General features: G+C 45.1%; 1 protein-coding gene across 10 annotated transcripts in view; it reads right to left on the bottom strand.

The window, feature by feature from the left end:
- The window catches only part of NAV2 (neuron navigator 2), a 685,764-nt gene that overhangs the window by 22,971 nt on the left and 637,791 nt on the right, over positions 1-25,002 (bottom strand). For 9 of the 10 annotated variants that reach the window (XM_057507467.1, XM_036920166.2, XM_057507464.1 and 6 more), the window contains 10 exons: positions 23,897-23,949; positions 18,932-18,955; positions 18,744-18,818; positions 14,627-14,710; positions 14,134-14,245; positions 12,698-12,843; positions 9,815-9,987; positions 3,932-4,085; positions 2,686-2,848; positions 1,853-1,953 (listed from right to left, as the gene is read on the bottom strand). In XM_057507467.1, coding sequence (XP_057363450.1) covers positions 1,853-1,953; positions 2,686-2,848; positions 3,932-4,085; positions 9,815-9,987; positions 12,698-12,843; positions 14,134-14,245; positions 14,627-14,710; positions 18,744-18,818; positions 18,932-18,955; positions 23,897-23,949 — 1,085 coding nt within the window. The remainder of the gene's footprint in view (positions 1-1,852; positions 1,954-2,685; positions 2,849-3,931; positions 4,086-9,814; positions 9,988-12,697; positions 12,844-14,133; positions 14,246-14,626; positions 14,711-18,743; positions 18,819-18,931; positions 18,956-23,896; positions 23,950-25,002) is intronic. The other variant, XR_008999256.1, reaches the window with a different exon arrangement.

Here is a 25,002-nt window from a genome sequence, read left to right as displayed (position 1 = left end):
GTGTACCTTGTCTCCTGCATAGAGCACATCCCTTGCATGGAATGCTCTCCCCTCTGTCTGCCACCTCTCCCTTTCCAAACCTTGCTTGCAAGCTCACCTCTTCCAGGAAGTCTTCAATGATTAACTCACCAGGCTCAGAGCTCACATTGCTTCAGGGTTCTGTACAGCTTATATAATGATATATTCTTTACTGATTTATTTTTAGGTATTTCTGTCTTATTTGTAAATTAAGTTTGTCTTCCTACTACATCTTAAACTCCTTGAGGATAGAATGTTTCTATTTTTTTGTTCTTTTTTAACAGTGTCTATTGCTTTTCTTCTAATTACAAGTTAAAATATATTCAATTCAGAAAACTAGTAGAACTCCAGAAATTCACAGAAATGCAATCTATTTCTACTTCTTTTGCATCTCTGCCCACAGGGTTCTGTGTAGTAGGGGCTAACTAATCACACTAATTAAACAAACGCTAATAGAACATTCCATTTTGTTGGGTTTTAAAATCTTAACCTGACATGCTCTTAAGGATACAGAATTAGGAGAGTGCCCAGGGGCAGGGACGGAGGTCTCTGGCAGTTAAGCCAAATCTTCAGAGAAAGAGCACCAGTCTTTCCATGAGATGATCTGGCCCCACCACCTGCCTTGCAACCTTATGTAAGTCACGCTTGGATCTTAGAGTTCTCAATTGTAAAACAGAGATAACATCTGGTCAACCTTCCTCAACTGGATGCTGTGGTGATCCAGAAAAATACAATTTTTAAAAGTGACTCATAAAGTTTTGTAAAATGTAAAACTTATCTATTCATGATGATCTCTGTAATAAAATACACTCTGAGATGTCACCTGCACTTATTATAAGAATGTTAGAAGAATGAATTTCCCCCAGGATAGTCCATCATGCCACTAGGCTAAGCTCTGAAAATAAAGCTTTTTATTTGATCTTTTCTAGGTTCGATGATGCTAAAACCTCTGGCAGGTCCAAAATTCTGGGCCTACCCACTTTGATGAGACTAGACAGCCAGCCACGAAGTAGGATTCCCTGGCAAAGAGAAGGCTGCCTGCAGATGCTTTGTTTTGGCGGGTGCTGTGGCCTCCCTGGGACTACAAAAGCATGCTGGCTACAAAGCTAAGAAATAAATAAAAACCTGAAGGGCACTTGAAATGTTGACTCATGAAGTCTTTCCTACTTATCTGAGAGATGGTCACTCACAGCATCAGTTAGATTTAATCAAAGACTAAAAATCAACTTTGATTATCAACCCTCATCCCTACCCCAAAATGGTCCCTGGTGGGGACATGGCCCTGCTTGGATTCTGGAAGAAACAGAAACCACTCAGAAAACTCAAATTTCCCAGCCTCAGTGAGTCAGGATGCCTCACCAGCCCACCTGTAGCCACCTGTGTGCTCGACCACCCTGCCTCCCAGTGTCGACTTTGTGGGCAGCCTCTGACGACTGGATAAAACTGGCTCTCTGGGTCATCTGAATTTGCTCAGCTGATTTCTTTACCTTCTGTGTTAAATGTGCTTGGCTGCCTTTGAAGTGCTTTGGGAATATATTAAATACAGAAAAGCCATTTCTGTTTGCTGTTAGTGTTTAGTTAGTTATGCACAGGTCCAACACGGAACAGTTTTTGGTATTCTATGAAAGACTTCCAAATACAAGAGGGAGGGGAGGACCATTTGTTCACTTTAATTGTGTCAAAATGCTGCTGAGGATCATGGTTAGTTAAGAAAAGCATCAGTAGTTCCAATCACCTCGTGTGCTAAGATAATACGGTTGATGATGAAATCACTAAGCTAGGTACTTCTAGCTGGGGAAGGGACGGGTAGAGCGGGGAAACGGATCCAACTAACCTCCTTCCACTTCATTTCCTCCTGAAAGCTGACAACTATCTTAACATGCCTGCCTCCTTCCTTCCGAGCCGAGCATTCACCAGTGTCATCCAGCAACATGTCTGCGAATGGAAAACATCAACAGCCTTAGGCACATGGGGACAGCAAAGCTGGCTTCCTGACACCCCTGCTGCTCACTGGCACAGCAGCGGGACAAACAGGTGTCGGGGTGCAGGGGACATGGGGTGGGGGTCACGGGAAGGGGAGAGGGCAGAATGGAGAATGCCACCACAGAAACCAATGGGGGGCCAACCAAGAAACCAGCAGGCCGACGATGTACCTTGCCAAATGGAATTGCGAGGGAGACTCAACCAAAATGATAGCAACAGCAGCTTCATGGATAAGAAATCAAAGCACCAGCCTCAATACGCTTACAAAGAAAACCTCGATCGCATTGGCTGATTATTGTGCCAGCCCGGAATCCATCCTGAAGGCAGAATGATCAGAGAGCAAGCCACTGCCCCAACTGGGACTTGCTACTATGGGGTATGCATTCAGCTTGCAGGTCAGCCTCCTAAAATGGATCAAACAGAACTCAGCATGGTGGGCGAGGGGGTCCAAGCTTATGGCTTGAGAATCTGGGGCACTGGAGCAAAGCATGATAGCAGTCTAACGGCTGGGCTCATGTTGGTAGCAGACACACACCCAGACACACACACACACCCCAGATGCACACACGCCTGTTGCCTCTCCGTTTGATCTGTTCATCTGCTATCTTGGGGCCCTCACTGGGAGGGCGGAATATGAGCTGCAGGCCCTGACCTGCCCCCAGCCCTGTGATACTACTCACTCACCCAGGCTGGTTGACTCAGTGAGGTTCAGGCTGTGCTGGGAGAGGCCCATGGACTGCCTCGGGGAAGCAGACAGTGACACCTGGGAGGGTGCTCGGCTGCAGCCACTGCCTTGAGACTCTGACTTCAGCCGGTCATTTTCAGCTTTCAACTTCTCTATTTCACTCTGCAAAGAGTAAGGGAGAAGCCCACTTACTAGATGGATTTAATGTGAATGAGCCTTTTCTGGAGGAGGGAGGGATTTGATGTTCCCTGCAGGGATCACGTGGGTATCCTGACTGAGGCAGAGTAGGTCACACCGTCTGAGAGATTCAGAATTGCTGCCGTTGTGGTACACCCAAGACCTGTCTGGCAGAGGAGGGCCCATCCTTTCAGAGTCGGTCTTTGAAAAGATCTCAGAAATGTTTTCCAGTCTGCTGTCTGAGTAGTAAGTGAAAGAGTCTTATAATCTAAGAGGTTTGAGAAACTCTGGGTTTGACAGGTTTCTTTACTGAAGGACCCAGAGCCTTTAGTGAGCTTCTGTGCTTTGTGAGTGTGAGAGGGGCTCATAATCTGCAGTTTCCCAGACATATTGGACCAAGGAGCTCTCCTTTCACAGAGCCTCTCTTAGAACGAGTGTTCCGTGACACCTCTTCAGGGAAATGCTATTTTCCAGTGAGGTCCCATTGACAGAGCCCGCAAGGGTCTTCCATTCTGTAAATATTTAGGAAAAACCTACTATGTGTAAAGCACTGGTGCTACATCCAGAGAAAGGGATTAAAAAAAGAACAGAAGACCCAAATGCCTTTAATCCATAGTAGAAGGTGAGGTGCTGTAAGAACAAATCTATAGGCATTGAGATGAGGGCACTAACTTTTCCAGATGCAGAACTTGGAAAAGCTTTGCAGAGAAAGAGGCATCTAAGCCTCAAGGGAAAGGTCCAGTCTGGATGTGTGGAAGGATATCCCAGTGGATACTAAACAGAAATCCTGGGACATGCATAGGGAGCAGTCAGTGGCTCCCGCTGGCTGGGTGAGTATAGCCTGGAAAGAGGAAGTGGAGTGGGTGGATTAACAGTAAAGGGAATCCTGCAAAAGGAGGGGCATAATTACTCCCATGCTTTCAAAAACCTCCAAACAATATGTGGGAAGGCCTGAAAAGAGAAAGGCTCGGAAAGCAGAGCGTTGCCACCGGGGCCGTGGTGGAGAGCAGCTTCCTGACACTCTGTTCCAGACAGCCTTGGGCTCAGCCCCAGCTCCTGAGCCCTTACCTGCATCCTGTTCATGGCCTCACGGAGTTGGTCAAGCTGGTGTGCAGAGCTGAGGGCTTCTAGGCGGATGTCTGTCAGCTTCATCTCCTTGTCTCTCAGCTCATTTCGGAGCTGCATGACCGTCTCGGCTTCACTATCCATGCACTCAGAAATTCTAGGGAAAGGGGAATGCTACTGATGAAAGTAGCTCTGGGTTTAATTCCTTTCAGCCCTCCACTAACCACTGGCCCGTGTCCACCTCAGGTTTGTTCAGCAGTCACCCTGTATAACTAGCTGCCTGGTACTTCCTGGAGGTGACAGTGCCCAAAGCCCCTGAAATTCACACATTTTGCTGCCTTCCTCCACTCTTCCTTTGCAGAGCTATGGCAATCAGAATGGCTTTGGTATGCCTCTCACCAAAATTCTAATCGTCTAGGGATAAACAGAAGCTGGTAAAAGGGAGCAGTCACCTTTGGGATTTGAGCGCCCCACCCCAATGTGTACACAGCTGGGCCCCTTTAATGATATAATGACACATGTTCCTTGAGATCAAAGCCCATTCAGAGAAGCAAGGTCAACTGTCTGTTTTAAAGATTAGACACTCCAAAGTCAGACAGCTGAGGGGTGATTTTTATTTGCCTAAAAGTGAAGTGACCTAAAGATAGGGGTAGAAGGAGTTGGTCTAGTTTTGGTTATATTCTAAGACCAACTCCCCTAAAAGTGTCTAGAAACATTCTTACAACATACAAGCCAAAGTTTTATCTGAAAACTGCAACAACGTGGTTAGCTATCTTCCCTTCCCAGCTGAACACTGGATCAGAGACCAGGGGACCTGTGGAGTCTTCCTGTCTTAAGAAGTGGCACTTCTAGGCTGGGCTCCTATTTTGAAATAGTAAGGTTTGCTCCTCAGATACCTGGCAATTCAGCACATGATGAATTTCAATGTTAGAAAATATAGTTCTATTAACAAGAGTTCCATTGATGTCAATGATCACTGGATCTGGTATGAGAGGTGATCTAGAAAACTTTGACATTCTGGGACTGAAGACAGAAAAAAGAAAAAGAAAAAAACCCCGAGTTCATAAACTTACAAAGCTGAAGCTGATTATCTCTGAAAGACATGGGGAGCATGTGGTCTCTGCAGAAATCATCATGAGAGCCCACTTTCCAAAATCTAGGTACTGGATTTGGGGGCAAAAAAACTCTGACATGTAAAACCGGTAGAGGGTGTGGAAATGTTAAGTGCTGAAGGAAAACCATTTATAATTGTTAAGAATGTAATTGTATTTTTGGAGCAGAAGGAACTAGAAGAAAAATTTAACAACCAAAGAGCCAAATCATTTTGCTTCTATTTTCTTGACCTACACCTGAATGGTTTTGATTTGACAGAGAGAGTAAAACCACCTTCTATTTTTAAAAAGTTGTCAGCAGCCAAGGAAGTTTCTCTGCTTCAAAATCTTCTGAAACCTCCAATGGTCTCTTGAAACTGTTATCATCATTCCCACTTCATATCTATGAGAAACCAGGCTGACAGATTTGGGATGAAGAGGGCTGGAGAGACAGAACTGTCTGTAGAATTCAGATCATCCCTTTTCCCCCTGCAGCTCCCTTGTGCTTTGACGAGCCTATGGTTTGTAAGGTTTAAGTATATAGTCATGCTTTCTCAGTTTGGGAGGTTTGCAGGGTAATCTTGAAAAAACCGAGTCTTTCTTGAGAGAGAAATATGGTTTCCTGGCTTAAATGGAGTGTGAAGTCTGAACAAAATTCCACTGTGACACTTGGGTCTTAGACAAACCATGCCCTGTACAGATCTCCAAGGCTCCACTTCAGTGCGGAGAATAGTTGGCTCTGGTTCACACTGCCAGTCTGGTCTGTCTGGCACTCCACTGCATGGCATTTTGCTCCAGTCTCCTTTGCATTGGTCTGAACCTTTTCCCCAGAAAGCTTTCTCAGCAAGAGACAATATTTCTCCAGCACCCACTTTGTGGAATATATGACACAGGCTACTTTGCAGAGCTTGGCCAATGATTTTACAAAATGAAGCAAACAAAAATAAAATTTGTGCTGGGAGTAACTGCACCAAGGTATAACTCCTGAGCTCCACCAAATCAGCCAGTTCTCCAAAACACACAACTACCAGGGTACATGGGAGGAATGTTCTACAGCACAGAGATGGTGCTGAAACAGGTTCTCTGCAGCAGCCGCAACTAAGTTTTAGTCTCTGTTCCTATTGCCCCAAACAGCACCTTCTCCCTTGGTTCCTTCTGAGTTAGACTTCTATTATGTCACCTATACTTTGGTTGGACCTAACAGGTTACCCCTTGCATGGCTGCTGGCTCCTCCAGGACCAGGGTTGTCTGCATCATTTCTAGTGTCTGATCACATGGTTCAGTGCATAATAGATGCTCAGCAAATGCCTATTGAATACATGAACAACTGTGCTAAATGTCTGAAGCATATTTAATTTCCTATGTACACCACACACTCCATGAAGAGGTACTATAATTATCTCCCTTTTAAAAATGGCAAGGCTGGCATAGAGAGATTAATATGCCCATCAACAATGACAGAATCAGGATAAAATCTGATGGGGCTGTTTAACTCTAGAGCCTATGCTCCTGAACTACATCCAGCAGGCACTCAGTACATGCGTGCCCAGTTCATGGACAACTTACTGAAGCAACCTGATGTAGATTTCTTCCTATTCAGTCCCTAACACATTATCCTAGCATATTCCTGATGCCTTTGTTCGGAAGGCAGGGCTGGTGGCATACCTAATTTTAAATGCCTTAAGTATGGGAAACATTGCCTTCCCACACATCCATTCCTTTCGCCCACAGGGTAGGGACTTTTCTGAGCCCTTGACTCCTCTGCCTTTGGTTTCTTCTTTGAACTCCTTCTCATGTCTCTATTTGCATTCTTACAAACCCTTCAAGGTTAGAAAGAAGCATTTGCTCTCTGCCCACCCTTTGGAAAACTAGACCTAAAACAAACATCTCCAGTGTGCATGGATGCTGTGGAATGTCAGAAAAGGGCTGCGGGGCCAGAGTCTGCCCTGCCCAGTCCCCAGGGGAGAGTGGTTTGGAGGGAGAGTTCTCGCTCTGGTCTCTGAGAGTCCTACATAGCTGAGTGCACCACTGCCACATGCCCTCATCTTGGCCGCTAAGCAGCATTGCGCCCACTGGTACTCCCGCCTCCAGTTTCTTCCGTCTGCTCCCACATTTCCTCCCACCTCACTGGCTGCTCTACTTTCTCTTCAAAGCTCCCAGAGCTCAACCCTTGCCCATCCGGCTCTTCTCCATCTCCATTCAATCCCTTGGAGGCCTCTCCAGTTTCCCAGCTTTAAGTACCACCTTTCATCCCATGTCTCCCAAATCTACATCTCCAGCAACTCCAGGCTGGTTGGCATCTCAAACTTAACACGGTCAAACCAGAGCTCCAATTCCCACCCTGCCCTGTCTGTGTCTCCCATCTACTCCAGAAACCATGCCTCCACATGCCCAGCCACTCAAGTTGCAAATCTAAGAAGAGTGAAGCATTATTCTCTCTCCCTCACATGGCACACATCCCCATGTGCTGTCAACTTTTCTTCTAGAACACATCCTAAATCCACCTAGGACTCACACTGCCATCAGTTACTCATTCATTCACTTAGTAACTGAATGGCTGCAAAACCAAAGAACATACCTCCATGTACCTTGTACTGTAGATTTTTTGGTGCTGGTGTTGGGGAGAAAAAGCAAATAGACAAGGAAAATCTCCATGTCAGGTGGTGATATATGCCACGGCAAAAATACAGCAGGGGAGAGATGATGATGGGGTGTGCTGGCCGGAGGTAGGGGTGTAATTTTATGCAAGGCCAATGGGCAAGGCCTTACCGAGAAGGTAGTCCTGGACAGAGACCCAAGGATGCGGACAGGAAGGGCAAAGGCCTAGAGGTGTGAAGTGGTCAAAGAACAGCATGGTGGGAGTGAGGCCAGTGAGGGAGAGAGTGCTATCAGCCTCTTATGGGATCGTCCCTCCTCTCTCGGGCTCCCCTGTGTTCCTTCATCCACAGAACGGAGGCTGATCTTTGTGAACCACTGTTTCAGATGATCTCACGCTCCTGCTTAAAACTCTCCAACATCTGCCCATCAAACATGAAATCAGATGTGAATTCATGCTGAGTTCAAAGCCTCCCATGTCCTAGGCTCTGCGTACCCCTGTGGCCTCCTTTCCTACCTCGCCCTTGCTCATCCCTCTCGTTCTCGGACACACCAAGCCTGTCTCCCCTTTAGGTCCCTCGTGCTGTCTGGAGGCCTGGACAGCTGCCCTGCTCACATGCGGCTGGAGTGGCAGAGGCCGCTATATGCTCACCACAGCCCATCTCCTTTCCCTCCTGGTGCCAGAGTCCACGTCTTCCTTTGCAGGTGGCAGGGCCGGCTCAGCGGACTGGAAGAGTGACATGTGTCTCTTCCAGGCCCAGCCTATTGAGCCCTTCAGTGGGATTCTCCACCCCTTCCTCTCTGGCCTCCATTGGCCAGACACAGAGAACTCAACAGAGCACTCGACCCTGTGGGAAGTGCAGCCCCCAGACGGAAGGAGCCTGCATCGCCACTCGGCGGGCTGCCTGCTGATGAGGAGCATCTGCCTTGGGTTTGCAGCGAACCAGAGACAGTCATATGCAAAGCCACTGAAATTTGGGACTGAATCTGTTACAGCAGCTGGTGTTACTGATCAGAACCAACTAATGGTTCTTCCTGTCATGCTGATCTCGGCTGAAACGTCACCACCTCAGGGGGCCTTTCCTGACCACTCTGTCTAAAGCTGCTGCCAAGGTACTCTGTACCCCACCATGCTATTTACACTTCAGCATGAGCTCTCAGCATTCTCTGACTTTTCTAGTTTATTCAGATTTACTTGTTTCATGCCTGTCTCTCCCCCTGGTGTAGAAGGTCCCCCAGAGTAGGAACTTTTTACTTGTCTTGTTTACTCTTGGAACTGGAGCCAAGAACTGTGCCTGGCACAGAGCAGAAGGTCAGAAGTGCAATGAGCTATACTGTGTTATGTTCCCACCAGTCTCTAATCCCCAGGGGGGAGAACCTGGGTCACATCCTTGTTAGTCTCTGCAAAATACCTAGAGTAGTGCCCTGCTTATAAACAGAGTTTGAACCAATAAGTAATAGAGGAGAAGTTCCTTTTTCAACTGTCAGAAAACAGCTTAATTGGGATGCTCTGGGCTGATGACATGTGTGAGCCACAGGGAACTCATCCTTTATTTACCTCTTAGATCAAATAGGATTCACACTCTTGCTCACTCACCTAATTCTTCAAGCAAAGGCAGGGGCATGGGGCGGACAGGGTCGCCCTGCAGTCCAGTCCTCTGAATTCCTCTCCTCTCCTTGCTCAGCTTTTTGCCCTCACTGAATCTCTCCATTTTTTAAACTTCCAGTTTCTGAGTGCTGATTCAGAGAATCAATACCAAATTTTGACCAAAGAAGAAAAGTGTTGTCTCCCTAAGTGTCGGCACTCAAATGAACCACATTTCAGCAAAAATTGTTAATGCTCATAACACCATCTTCCCCTCTCAGCAAGACAGATGTTGCTCTTCCCCATCCATTTATCTTGTTCAACCCTTAGGATAGGATAGTAGACAAAAACCATTAACCCAATATGACAAATAAAGAAATGGAAAACAGAGAGGTTAGCAACTTGCCCAAGGTCAGCCAGCGAATTGTCCACACTTTCTTTTTCAACCTCCCCTGACCTAAAACATTGGAAGAACACCACAGTCCTATGAAAGCAAGACATAAAGGATCCTGGTGCATAAATACACCCTAACAGGGCTCCCAGCCATTCCTCTTCGAGGGCTCCTCAGAGCCACAGATATTGCCAGCCCAGGGTGACCCCGGCAGACAAACTTACAGAGAGTTGGAGTGGGAGTTCCTCAGCAGTGGAGTGGAACCCGTGGACCCATTGTGCGGTAACTTTGGCGAGGAAGGCAAAGAAGAATCCGTCATCTCCTCAATGTCTGAATGGGAGGATGCCGACTTGGGGGACTTCTTCTTCCCGAAAGCTTGCTTGAAGGAGCTGCGTAACTGAATATACAAGTCCGTCAGCCTGCAGGGGCCTCAGCAACACTCAGGCCTTGGCAAACAGACCCATGCAGACGGAAGAGCAATTAATTCTCCCACGTGTTGCCCCCGACCCATGGGCAAGATACCCAACAGCTCTCTCAAACCAGTGCATTAAGGGAAGAGTTATTTTGTGCTGACAGCTCAAAGGCCTGGACCTGTGGGGAACATTCCATGCCTACTCTTGGTTCAAGACTAGATGCCAACAGCAAGACAGAGCCTGGCTCAGCAGATGGATGTTGGGAGGATGAGGTTATACAGCAACAAAGCAGGATGCTCAGACACGGTGACGGATGAGGTTAGTCATATCAATGGATGGGTTAGCTTGGTATCTCATATTAATGTTGGTCTTGCTTACCTCATTGACCTGCCAGAGAAAACGCAAGCAAAAATAGGGAAGGGGGAGGAAAAAAGACAATTTTTAACAGAGAAAGCCAGTGACAGGGAAAGCTTTGGACTTTTCAGACACGACATGGCTAATAATCAACACCACACACAGAGGAGGTTTCTGGTAGGGGCACAAATCTTTCAAAGCATTAGGGGCATCTCCCCCCATTATGAAAGGAAGGGAATAGCAGGTGTGGGAATCACTATAGTCTGAATTCTTCCAGCATCTGTCTGGTTGAAATGACCACCCCCTACCTGCCTGAGCTTCTTACCTTTTTGTCTTTATCAGTCACCTCTCTCTGTCTCAATTTTTTTTTTTTTTTGGTATATGTCTTTTCAGCAAGGGTAGCTTCATTGCTAAACTAGTCCTAACATGACTGTCTAGCCTTTGATGTACCTACTTAGGAGTTCCTGCCGTCCATGTATACACATAAGGTGATATAATAAGCAGGGAGTTAGCCATCTCACTTGCTCCCCCAAAAATGGGTATTTTAAAGAAATTTATTAACTATATTGGAGAACAGGATCTGGTTTATCACAAATTCCCCAAACCCTGAAATAGGTCTAAAAATTCTAATGAAAACATAAAGAATTAAAGGGTAATGTTTTCTCTGAAAGCTAGGACAAGCATGTATTTTTCTAGGCCAAAAAATAATGTTTTGTCTTGAAATAAGATCTTTTAAAAAGCAATTTCCTTTTTCTAAAGTATTTTCTCCTTCTGAAAATATTTTGGGGGTTTTCATAACCATTGAGAATTTCAGAAAATGGGCGCTATGCTAGAATAATTAATGGAATTTTTCTCCCATTAATTTCATCTATAACAAACTGGATGTCCAGCTTGTGGGTGAATCTAGATCCTATTTCTCTTCTATTTCCTAGCTCTGATCATATTTCCAGAGAGTAGTCACAGAAACAGAAGGATTTGGCATCCAAGATATCAACCTAAATCCTTGCCTCTAACTGGTAAAATGCCAGGTGCAAGAAGAGATTACAAAGATTAGACAGAAGCTTCAGAATTATCTGTGGATGCCGATTATCCATCCACTCACCCCAATTTCATTGACAATCCAGAGTTGTCTTAAAGCAAATAAACAGGTTTTATTTTTTGAAGAACACTGATAACCACTGTTTTTCATAGAAAGTAATTCTCTCTCATCACTTTGATAATCAAATCAGACCATATTTTCCAAAAGCATATTAGAAAGAGCAACCCAAGTTAATCCTAGTCTAAGTCATAGCATACAAGTTGACTAAAAGTCATTAATAATTTAAAGAAAAAAATTTGATCAGATGCTAAGAGGGTCACACTGAACAGGCCTTGGAGGTCTCCTCCAGGGCAAAAGTCATCAATAGCCAAAATTACTAAATCTTCAACTCCTCTGTCACTAGACCTCGCCACCCATCCAAGATAACACAAAATGAGAAGTGTATGGAATGAAAGAAGAGACTGAAGCCATCAAGAAGATGGGATGCTGTCAGAGCTGGCACGTGGGGCCCCGGGAGCACCGGCCAGCTTCAGGTCCACTGGATGTCCCTTCTCTGAAGGCAGGGAGTGGCAAATCTCACTTCAAACTCCACAGACTCAACAGTGGAGCTAAAAACTGTGTTTATTTGGGGGTGAGGGAGGGTTTTCCCAGGAGAATGGGAAAAACTGTTCAAGATGCCACTTTACAGAATTTCAGGTAGCTCCCTGGGATTAGGGAAATATGGAGAAACTGCATCGGAGCCAGGGTCTTTTAAACTTAACATTTCGAGAAACAGCCTCCCAGTTTAGAACCTTTCACTAATTCCCAACATCGGCATTATGAAAACTGTTATTTACAGAGAGGGCATAGTCAAAAATTATCTACAAAGAAGCTGGTTTAACGCTATCCTGGGCAATTGGGCAAATAAATAGATAAGGATTATGGTTAATGATGGGATAACTAGTAATGTATACTCCAAAAAAATACTTTGGAACTAAGAAGAAACTACTCCAGTATCTGGAATTTTGTGGCTCATATATGATGAGGAAGAAATGACACATATATGAAATGAAAGATGCGTATGTCACATAAAGTCTCATGAAACAGAAAAACTACAAGGTAGTCGTTATTTAATAAATCCTAGTCCTTGGCTGAGCACAACATTGATTTTGGTAGAAACCTATCCACAAGCTGCTGCTTTGGATCTACTCCCAAGTCTGCTCTGAAGTTAAGCACTAGCATGAGCTCCATGTGGAGGGACACGGGTTCCAAGGCTGACCCTCTTAGCCAGTACCCGCGAAGGTCACTGGATGTATGCTCACCCAATTCTTTCTCTTCTTCTTCTTTGAATCACTCTCTATGTTGCTGCCCACGCTGGAGTGGCTGGTGGCACTGTTGATGCTGGACACGCTGTCAGAAGAATGCTGTCTGCGGATGCGGAGGTCTGCAGACTGGGATGCACCATTTCCTGGAGAGCCAAGACAGGGTATCATAGTTGCTGCTTAAGCCCTTCTGTGCTCAGGGACCAACATCCACACACCCAAGGCCTACTAGGTACTTCCCATTAGATGTCACCTGCTGTTCCCTGGGGCTGGTTTTGAGGTCCTTGAGGAGGTTGGTGCTAGGCCCTCTTTGGTCAATTCAATGAGGGCTCTCTCTCTCTACTTTATAAAACAGAAGTCAGGGGAGTCTCAGAGTTCCCCCAGTACCAGCTCTCTTAAGCTTTAGATAGGCACCAATGAGTTTTTGAGTTGTGGCAATTGTCACCTAGCTTGTTGCTTCCCACCCCACCCTTTGCACTAGCCTTTTCTTGGCCCCTTGGAAATGACAAGCCCATCCTGTCTCAGGGCCTTAACAAGTGCTTATTCCATACTCTTCCTGGGATGCTCTTTGCCCTCTGGTCTGCCTAGCCAACTCTTGCTAATCCTTCCCATTTCAACCCCATCACCACTTTTTTAGGAGGCCTGATCGCTGAGGTAAGAGTAATACCAGAAATAACACTGCCTAAAATACAGTCTGCAGACAGTTCTCCTCATGAGCACAACTACACCTGCAGCCTAGTCTTTAAGAGCACTGGTCTCGGAATCAGAAAGACTTGGGTTCTAGTCCCACTTCAGTTTCTTACTACTCTGTGACCTCAGGAAGTGACTCTTGCCTCTGAAACTTGGTGTTGTCATCAGGACACTGTGGAGAGGATCAGTATTGCACACATAAGGTTGTTGTGAAAAGAGAATGAGATAATTATTTAAATAATTAAAACACTGAGCACAGTGCTTAGAACACAGTGAGTGTTCCATGAACATTAGTTATTCCTATTCTTTTATTACTGTGAATAGCATTATTGCAGGAGATAACTCATCCTCATGCCCATATTTTTCCCTCCAAGTAAGATATACAAGGACAAAGCTATTCACTCAGAAATATTTTCCTGGATAAATAAGAGACAGACCCATTTCAGGTTATCCCCCATCAATATGTAAATATCAAAGCCTTAGTAAAGCCAAAGGCTGTGAAATACTTTGATACTTTGCCAATAGAAATACATCTTCCATTTCTGAGATGTAACAGAGGAGGGGATGAGCTGGAATTGCTATCTTCCTAGAGGTCAGGAGCAACTGGAATAAAAGTGTTTGCCTTGCAGGATCAGTCTGGTTGACAAGGACACCCACCCTCTGGCAGGGAGGTTGCATCATAGGCTGTTAGCCAAGGTTCCTAAGCGGCGTGGGGGGTCATTGGTCTGCTGTTTTTCTGCCTTTACCTTTGCAATTGAGCTCCGGAGTGTTAATTACTCCATTAATGGCAGCCTGGGCAGCTGCATTCTGTTTCTTTAGCAGCTCAATCGTTTTCCTTAACTCATTCAGTTCTGAATCCTGAGGAACAGAAAACAGCTGTCATCCTACAATCATGTTGTATGAAGTTCAACGGAAGTGCAACTTAGTTTCAGGAGAGGAGGGTAGGGAGTGAAGGAGTCCCACAAAACTTTTGTCTCATACATTAAGCTGGATCCCTTTCGCACTGGCACACACACAGCTACAAGCAGTAGGAATAATAGGACTATGAGCTCTCTTGTTAATGAAGTTGCCACCACTCCAGCTGCATCGTATTTCCACTCAACAGACCTACTCTTTACGATTCAATTGCAACAGTTCAAGAATCACACTAAAACCTGTAGGATCATCTAGAATGAAAGAATAACATTTTTAGGTTTGTTAACTGTAAACAGGAGGAAAAAAGGATCCTCTGTGCTTTACCTTTTGCTCAGCTGTCATGGTCAAACTCTGGAGCCTGATGGTCATGTTTCCAAGACTCTGTTCAAAGGCTGCCACAAGGTGAGCCTGGAGGGGCAGGACACAGCCTCAATTACCCTGTCTTGTAAGGTAAGAGTGCCTAAAAGGGGCTGCGTCTTATGAAATCCTCATCAGGGCCACATGAGTTAGGGCCTCTAATTCTTCGGCCTCTTGAGCCCCACTTTCCACCACTCTTAGGTATCAGTTACTCCAGGCTTTTGTGACTTCACATACAGCCCATGCTTTTTCCCACCCCAGGGCCTTTATATGTGCTGTCCCTTCCACCTGGAAGCTGCTTCCCAACGGCTCCCTGTCTATTACATATCCTTCTCCATAGATCTTAGCTTCTGCCTTCATGACACTCCCAGACTGGGATAGTTCCCTCTTATTCTTTCTCAAAAGTACAATGCTTTGTGGAATCACAGTAAAAAAAATACACATTTTCCTGTGATTGCTTACTTATATCTGTATCCTCTACTACACCATGCACCAAGCTCACAGTGGAGGCTCATGCTGTGCATATTTGTAGAATGAATGAACAAAGTGGCTGGAATATTTTACTTGTTATAATCCTGGTTAATAAAAAGCCACTGAAGGCCTATCTGCTACCTCCTTGGAGAAACCTTACCCTGTTCCCACAGGGAGTTATGACTTCCCCCACGGCCTCGCTGAACTTTTACATACCTATCTTAGAATTCAACATGAGATGCACCATCATTTTAGATACTACTAAGACAATTTTTTAAAGTGCTGCCAATTATAATGAAAATATGCGTCCACTTTTCAGAGATGTTAAAATGTGGGAAGTGGGAAAAAAACATGTATCTTATAGTTGAGAAATGTGATATTTTCCTGTCTGCACCTTTCTCTGCAAGGGCAAGATGTAACTTTGTGTTTCAACAGTAAGTTTTCCTTCCATAGAGCAGTAGGTGGACTATTGGTTGGCTGGCTGAGGATCCTGATGGTGTTGTAAAACACAAGAACAAAGAATGGACAAGTCATTTAGTCTCTCTGGCCTCAGTTTCTTCATCTATAAAATGAGAGCAATAGCTGTTTTTCTCCCAGGGTTATTGTATTAAGTGAAACATATAGGTGAAAATGGTCTGTAAACTATTAAGGAATTGTAAAACACAGGAATGAATGGACACTATTGGGAAAGGAGAAGTTTAGGAATGAGAAAGTGACAAAAAGTAACTATGAGAACATAGGTATAGAAAGATCAAGAAAAGGTTCTAGGAGAGGGGTGGGTAGATACCGAGAGGTCTTGTGGAGGGCTGGGAAGAACCCAGGGGGTACTTGAGAGTCTTGGGAGGACTGAGATTTGGTCATTGAAGTAAAATTCCAGAGGGAGAGATGACTGATGCACATACTGAAGAATAAAAGCAGGACAACAAGCGGGCAGCCATTACCCTGAGCTGTGAGGAGGGTCGGTGGACATTTCAATCTAAGGAGAGAATTGAGGAGCACATCAGAGGCCTCTGTTAATAGACTTCATCCAACAGGAATAGTTGAGGATAAGACATCTCTAGGCTCAATCGTTAGGACTTCTTTCCAACAGCTGTAGGTGTTGGCAGGGGAGTAGGACCACTTGTAATAGAAACGGTAGGCACACTAGCTAGTTTCTGATTGCATGTAATTGAGAGAAGCCCTTTGCATTTTAAAATAAAGAGATCTGCTTTAGTTTTCCCTGGAGAATGTGGCAAAACCAAAGCCAATCAAGTCAAGAGACACACAGTGGATGAAAGAAATGGACCAGGACATGATGTCAAAGAAAATGACTGCTGTGCTTGCATTTCAAAGGGATGACAAGGTCAACTTCAAATGAATGAATTTCCATTTGTTTCCATTTTTTGATTGCCACCCACGATTGTTTGTAGGCATTCCTATTTTCTGTTAAAAACAAAACAAAAACCTGTCCCCCCACCCCACCCCCGCAAGGCTGTGATTGAGAAAGTGTTTTTGCAAGCTCAAGAAGAAACCGCATTTGCTCTCATGAACCAGAAGATCGCATTCTGCTGGTAAGCCAAAGGACTGACTCTGTGTCCTGTGTGCAACTATGAAAATACAGGCTGAGGGGCCATTCCGGGGCTGGTTCTGAGCCACACAACAGCCTTCTCATCAAGCACCGTTCTCACATTCCCAGAGAAAACAAACACGAGTGGTATAAAAACACCCAGGGAAGGTGGCTTTGAGCTGTTTGTCCTAGGAAAACAAACATAGCTTGCAGAGAAAGATGGCAGACAATAAAACACGTTAGCACTGCCAGTGGTGTGTGTAAGACTAAATATTTACTTTAAAACAATACGGGATCCAATGGCTTTGGGGAGGAGCAAAACACACTTTTAGAATAACAACAACAACAATGTAAGGGAGCTCACTCTGACTCTTCTAGAACAGAGAGAAGAGCTCCAAATGGCCCAGTGTAAGGTCCCTTGGGGCAGCATGAGGTCATTGGCAGAATTAACCCAAATTATTGGTAAATAGATTACTATTTTTTTATTAGGAAGGGGCAGCAACTGACAGCTGTAATTCCAACCTGGGGAGTTGATCTGAATCACATCGGATGGGGGCTGCTGTCAAACCTGACATTTGGATTACACCCAGGAAACCCTGGCGCCTTGGGCCTTGGGTCCGTATGGATTCAAATGGTGCCCAGCAGACTACCTACAGAAGAATGGGTGGGAAGTCTTTTTAAAAATAGGATCTAAGGCATAAAATTCAGATCTCACATCAATTTCTGAGGTTCCTTGGACACTGTTACTGATGGTAGAAGAGGCAAAGTAGACATATTAGTGGCCTAGTATGTTATGGTTTTGAAATGTCCTGTCCAGAAATGTAAGAGAGCTCAGGAGTATGAATAACAGGGAAGGCAGTTACCAGTTGTTGAGCTTGTGATCAGGGTCAAGCACTGTACTAGGTACTTCACGAGCAAACTTTATAAAGAGAAATGAGTAGACCCCGGCTTAAGCCCAAAATCACCTGGGCAAAAGCTCTAGGTAAATGATTAATTCGGAGTATTGAGTCAGCTTCCTGGTCCAAGAAAGACAACCCTTTGAAGTTGCTTTTCATTTTAACAGCATGGCGTGGGGTCACAGAGGTTGCTCTCCAAAAGGGTCACACACATATAGCTGTGGTCTCAGACCAGGCTGTGCATTCCCAGGCAGAAAGTCTGGCCTCAGATGCATCTCAGCACCTTCCAGAATCTCAGGCCCTGCCTTCCGGGCTGAAGCCCTCACGGGCTCATGTCTCTGCAGCAGGGCTCCCTCCACATCTGCCTCTTCCCACATCCAGCCATAGGTTCTAGGTATGCTGAGCTACTGAAGGTTTCCAAATGCACCAAGATCTTCACCTTGAGCTTTTGCACAGATTCTCTTTGTTTAGAATGCTGTCTTTCTCATGCATCCTCCCCTACACAGCATCCATCAGATGTCACCTCTCCCAGAAACCCATTCCTCACCATCCCCGCTCCACCAAGACCAGGTTATGTGCTCCTCTCAAATATTTCTGCAACTTTCTCCCTTTACCACATTATGGCAAAACTGTTTTGTCTCCCTGCTGTACCATAGAAAGAACACCAAGATGACAGTGACTGTGTTTGCTTTGCTGTTGAATCCACAGTGCCTGGGGCCTAGTTGGCACTTAAACAGTTGCTGAATTGAGTGCTGGTTGGCAGTGCCTCCTGAACACGTAATTGTGTCTCTTATAATTACAGTGCAGCTATTTATTGTGGCACCTTAGAATTTTTTTTCCCCTTTTCAGATTAAAATGTTCAGAAAGAGGAATGGAAAGGAAATGAACATTTCTGAGCACTTAATATAGTACAGGTATTAATCACATGACAACCCTGAGAAGCATTATCATCCTACAGGCGAGCAAGTGCAGGCTCAGAGGTTAAGGAATCTCCCCACAGCACAGAACCAGTAAGCGTCAGAGCTACATTCACACCCACGATGCCAAAGTCTGTCCTTTTTCATTATGCTGCACAGCTTCTGTGGTGCTCAGAGGCGGCAGGCCTTGAGTAACGCTCAGAAGGGGGCGGCAGCCTCCCCTCCTGATGGCGACCGCCCTGTTCCCTACTCACATTTGCTGTCAGCTGCGTGGTCAAAGCTGAAACCTTCTCCTGTGAGGCATCCAGCTCCCGTCGCAGTTTGCGAATCTAAAAATGACAGGGAATAGAGTTATTTGCTTTGGGAATCCATTTTGAGATTGGGCTGGGTGAAAAACTGGTAATAGTGAAAAAGTAAATCGAACCGGCACACTGTTCCTTACCTCTGACTGGCACTTCTCTTCTGGCTGTAAGGAAAACAGAAGGGAAATGAGACAGGCTGAGGAACAACGAACACCGCACCCACCCGCGGGGAACACCATACTGGGGCACCTAACGGCAGTTTTGAAGATTTATTAGTTTTTTTCCTGGTGAATTTTTCTGGATAAAACTGGTTCGATTAATAAGACCAACCAGAAAGGGCAAATACAAACAGAATATTATTTTAAGAAATTAGGAAGAATTAGAACAAGACTCCAACCCTTCTGGCTGAGTAGGGAGCCCCCTGCTCTGATGTGGAGATGATCAGAGCGTAAGGTGCTCAGGGGATGGTGTGATGAGAAGGGAATGGGCCAGGGGAAGGGCTGCCGGATTTAGCAAATAAAGATACAGGACACCCAGTTAAATGTGAAATATTTTTTGTTTAAATACATCCCATGCAAGATTGGGGGCATAGGTACACTAAAACATTACTCCTTGTTAATCTGAATTTCAAATTTAACCAGGCATCCCGTATTTAATCTGGGGATCCTGCCTGGGGGCAGGGAACAAATACTACTAGGATAATTCCGCCCCAGTTTCCTTCTCCTCCTCCCCTCCCTGGGGCAGTGGAGCAGGGGCAGCCCCGGGCAGGAAGGCCTCCAAAGTGAGGGGTGCTGGGAGCTCCTCTCAGCCAGCCTGCTGACTCCCTAGGGTGTGCGGATGAATGGGGCCTTCATCCTCCGGCTGCCTCATGTCAAGTCCCCCAGTTACCTGTGATCCTACCGAGTAAGGGTGAAGCCTAGCGGCCCTCTTAAAGGCAGAGCCTTCCATACTGGGCCCTGTGTCTGCGGTGACACAGTTACCTGCCAGCCAGAGACTACAAGCCTACCTCTTTTCCCCCATAGGCAGAACCCACATGGGTTGGGGAAACTGCTGCAGGGAGAACCTTTCTTTCCCTCTCCTTGGGTTCTCCCAGGGGCCCATAAAAGAACCCTGCCTCCCATCCACCACATTCTTGGAAATATTGGAAGCATTCCTGCCTGCCTCTCCACACCACCGTTTGTATCTCCCCAGGGGTAGGTAGAGTAGTGACCTGGGAGCCAGAGAAGTGAGTGAAAAATCAGCAAAGACCATATTTTGTCCTTAGGTCCTTGATTTATGTCGTAATTCAATTTTACTAGACATAAACCCATTATTTTAAAAAATCAGTATCTGACTCTGGTGTCTATATCTCTATTAGTTCAGAATGCAGAGGGTATGATTCATCAAATATTCATGAGCTGGGGCAGGTGGGTGGCTGCTTCCTGTCTGATCTCCCTTCATCCCTGCTCCCCACTACCCCCACCCACTCCTGCTCCTGTCCAAAGGGCTCTCCTTCCAGACAGGCTTCTAACAACAGCAACAAGTTTTTAGGCACCGTGGAGCCAAATTATTTAATCCTTGCCGTAACTCCACAAAGTAGGTTTGTACTCCTTCTGAGGCTCAGAAAGGTTAGGTATCTTGCCTGAAGTCACACAGCTGGACTATCTCCTTATCTAGGAAACATTTTTAGGAGAAGGTTGGGCTTACTCTTCCTTCTCTGATAACATTCACTTATCCCTCTCTGTCTTTCCATCTTTTCATCACCACCACCTATCAAATACTTTTTGGTTTCCTACTATGCACCAGGCACTGTTTTAAGAACCTGGGATACAGCTGTGAACTTGACCAAGTCCTTCACCTCATGTTGCTCACATTCTGGTAATACTAAGTGGCATTTATCGAGTGCTTACCATGTGTCAGAGACTGTTCTGAGCACTTTACATTTGTTATTCATTTAATCCTCAAAACAACCCTTTGAGGAGATACTAACATTATTGCCTTCTCTTTGCAGATTAGGAAACTTGAGATACCGGGAGGTAAAATAATTTTCCCCTGGTCATAGCTGGTAAGTGGTAGAGCTCAGATTAGATCCAAGGTAGTCTGGCTCGGAGCCTATCTTAACCAGTGCATTCTCCTCCTCTTTTACAATAGCTACAGTCTCATGGAAGCCTTCCAGAAGTAAAACCCCTGACTTCTAAGTCTGATCCAAAGGAGAAAAATTAATGGTGAGAATATCACAGCTATCTAACACTTGGGAGGCTAGTGGAGGTCTATCAGCAGGCTGAGCCACCCATTTAGGACCAGCCCTACTTCTAAGCACGTCTGTCAACAACCGAATACTCCTTCCCCACACCTCTGCCATTGTCTGTCACTATGCCCACCTGTCTCTGGGGCTGGCTTAGCAGCCTTGAGAAATCATGTGCTTTTTATCTTGTCCCCAGCTGCAGTTCTTCTGTACATCTGGGAACTCTAAATGAGCTGTGGGCCTTCCTGCATTTATCAGTTCCTCTGGGGACTCAACTGCTGCTCCCCACCAACCAAGAAAGCAAGTCTGATGCCAGATGTGGCCCTTTAGATTTTTCTCTGCTCCAAGGGCTGGCCTTGACTTCTCCCCAGCAGATGTTTGGCATCACCTTGCCTTCCCTTTCTAATTAAAATTACAGGCACTTTCCAGCCAGAATGAGCATTCTTGAATATCCAAGAATTATAGAGATTTCAGGGGAAAAAACCAACTATCATTTAATTAGAGCCTTCATAACACTCAGCTATTAAACAGACTCTTGTCTGAGTTGATGATAACTTAAGAAACTCCAAAGATCTCTTTTTATACAATAAATGAGAATTTGTTCACCTTAACATTTATAAAGGTGCCCGAGCATTTGTTTTACTATAGCTATATCATTGCATCACCAAGTGGGCAATGATAGATAAGGGGCCACATGTCAGTGCTGGTGGGAGCAGAGTCGAGCCAGACTTGCAAATTTCTTTGGAATTAGAAGACTAACATGAAAACATTAGAATGTTAGACCATTTTTAAAAAGTCTGTAGAAGTAACCTATGTTCTCAAAGGAGGCACATGTAAAGGACAGTAAATGGGAACCTTTGACTCATGCCTGGTGGCATTTCACAGGTTGTGGGGACTTCAGAGACTACCTGGTGCAGCTCCGTGATGCCAAGAGACACCAGAATTCTGAGGGGATCTGTCCAAACTCATACAGTGAGAAAAAACTAAGATTAGGCCTTGGGTTTCTTCTTATCCCAGTAAACATGGAATTTAAATACTATTATCATTAGGTTTTAGGGAATTTGTGAATTTATATCAACTCAGAAAGAACAATTTCAGATTTCAAGGCACCACCAGCCTCATGTTCACACACTCAGAACAAGAGCTACTGAAAGAGACGCCTATGAGTGCAAGAACTTCCAGTGGCTGGCATGAAGGGGGTGCAGCCAGGAACTGCAAGTGATAGTTTCCTACATCTGAATTCTCACAGGTGGGGGCGCTCATGCTCTTTCTCTCCAAGACTGGCCGCTACAGACCAGCCCCCATCCTTTACTCTTCTGGGGAGGGCCCACCCACCAGGAAATCCTGGTAATGACGCTGGGAAAACCTGGGGTTGGGGCATATTTCAGTGTGGCTCTCCTGTACCGACTCTGTAACTAGAGTCCGCCATTGCTTGGTGCCCTCTGGGGCCCCCAGATGCCTTCTCAGCAGCTGCACCAGACCCTTGGGGCTTAGCCTGGCATAGACTTGAGTGCCAGTAAATAACTGCTGAGGTGAATCTAGGTTTGAAAGGACTCTGGTATTCACATCACAAAGTTTCATTCTGAAGACTTAGTATACGTACTAGCTCAAAGAAGGCTATCTCTGTGCTTTCTTAGTAGATAGTGGCTTAAATAATGCCCCCCACTCCCCCACATTACTATATATAGAGTCTTTAAAATGAAAGCCAGGACTCTGTTGTGAAATTTCAGACAGAGGACTGGCTGGGGAAAGAGGTATTTTCGAGTTGGAGAGGCAAAGGGGGTAGAAGCCGAAGACCCCATTTCTAGATCCTTCAAACCTGGAGTCTGGTTGCTCACTATAGGCCTAAGAAAGAACAGTCAGGTCCCTGGTCTCTTTAGCTTGATTCTGGGATGGCTTTTAACTTACAAGGGGCTATCTATATAGTCTGTCAGGCTATAGAAGCCCAGAAACCTGGCACTACCAAAAACTGACTTATTAAAACATCCGTCCTCCATGGAGTTAAAGGCTAAAGAATTTCTAATTTTCTGTTAACAGAATGATTCCCACCCCCAACAGGAATTCCCCAATTAAAGTTCTGCAGATAAATACTTACATACATAGCTATAAAGCACCACTGAAGAAATCCAGTACCATATTTGATTATGTTTGGCTTTTGTTCGGTAGACCTTTCATGGCTAACATTTGTGAGACCTTACTCTGTGCTATGTGCACTATATTCACTGCTTTACAGGCACTTTCTTATTTCACTCAAACCTATTTTGTGTGTGTGTGTGTGTTCCTCTGAATTCTTTTTTTTTCTTTTAAGGTATCACTGATATACAATCTTATGCTCAGGTTTCACATGAGCAACATTTCAAACCTACTTTTTTTTAACACCTACTATTTGTGAGGCCTTGCTCTAGGCACTAGGAATAAAAACAGAAAAAAGTCCTTGTCTTCAAGGAATTTATATTGCAGTGGAATGTAATCTCCAAAGGACTGAATCCTCATTACAACTTCACAAGGTAGGGGCAGCTATTCTTTCTCCTTTACACAGAAAGAAACTGAGGCTGACAGATTAGGAAGTTGTACAAGGCCTTTCTTTCCCACATCTACCAGCAGGTGGCCAAGGTTTCTCACACATTGTAACTAGTTAACATCCAAAGCAAAAGGCCATTTGAGTAAGGCAATCAGCTCCTGATTTAATGGTTGTTTCTGGTTGGTTGGCTATAATCAATACCTTTTTATGAATTTCAAATCTTGCTCCCTGATTAATTAATCCCCTGATAATGAAAATACTGCCTCTGGGAGAAATGCTTATATATTTTATTCTTGACACACTTGACAAAGGAACTCCCACTCTCATGATCATAGCCGCACAGCATTGATTTATACTCACTGTAGAATAAATTGATGATGTGCTGGAAACCAAGGAGAGCGAGGATCCATGCACTAGTGAAAAAAAAAATGAAAAGAAAAGGTATATTGCACAGCTGCTGTAGAGGAGCCAAAAGGGGAGAGGAGTGGAGAAACTCAACATGACAGGACACTGCCAGGCTGGGAGCCACTTAATCTCACCTTGACCCAGCCTTTCCTGATTGGCACTAGGTCAGGGTCAAATAAGGATAATGTGCTCTGGGAGTCACTTTTCTAGTAGCACATTTTTTTCCTACAACCTTCTAAATACTTCCCCCCTATCAAAATAATACATGATTCCTAAATAAAATTTTTCAAGTACAGAGAAATATTAAGATATGCATTTCCTGCTACAACCTGCATGACTCATGTTTCTGTTACTCAAAGGCAACCTGTTCAATACCTGTTCCGATCCAGCGTATTTTCTTTGTTTTTTCTAATACATTCCTTTAGGGTTGAGATTGTGTAGCATAAGTATTTCACACCCTGCTAGCGCTTGTCACTTGCATATGCAAATTGTGTATACAAAGTGACAAGCACATGGTGCCCTCTTTTCTGTTTCTCCTGGTGCTTATGACTTAGAACCATCCTCATCCCTTCTTAGCAGCCCCCGCTGCCCCCGGCTGGGGGAGACATTTTACTATTCATTTTCAGGCCATTTTAAAGCATGATCTTCTAGGATGAGGTATTCTGGCTGACTTCTTTTTTGGGGCATCAGATTTTTTGACATTTTCTTGGTAATCTTTATACAACTTGTTTGAAAGAAATACACATTTTGAGATACCCCAGGCCTTTTAATTAGGCACAGCTTTCCCGACCATGAGTGGAAAGCCTCTACCCTTACATATACTCTCACCTGTGGTCTGGGAGCAGGAGACTTGGGAGTCACTTGCCATGTACATTAAATGGCTTTCACTTACCACCCAAAAAGTGAACTCAACTGGGATGAGCAATCGGCAGGAGCTCCTTGCCCATGAGATACCTGGCGAACAGCCCAGCCTACCACTCAGGCGCCTCCACACCGGCCCTCCCACTCCTTCCACATGTGTTCTCACCTCACTCAGAACCTAGAACCTCTCTCGAGCAGGG

The sequence above is a fragment of the Manis pentadactyla genome, chromosome 9, assembly GCF_030020395.1.
Source record: "Manis pentadactyla isolate mManPen7 chromosome 9, mManPen7.hap1, whole genome shotgun sequence".
Classification (NCBI taxonomy): Eukaryota; Metazoa; Chordata; class Mammalia; order Pholidota; family Manidae; genus Manis; species Manis pentadactyla.
The sequence above is the reverse complement of the archived record's forward strand: the minus strand, read 5'-3'. Positions and strand labels throughout refer to the sequence as shown.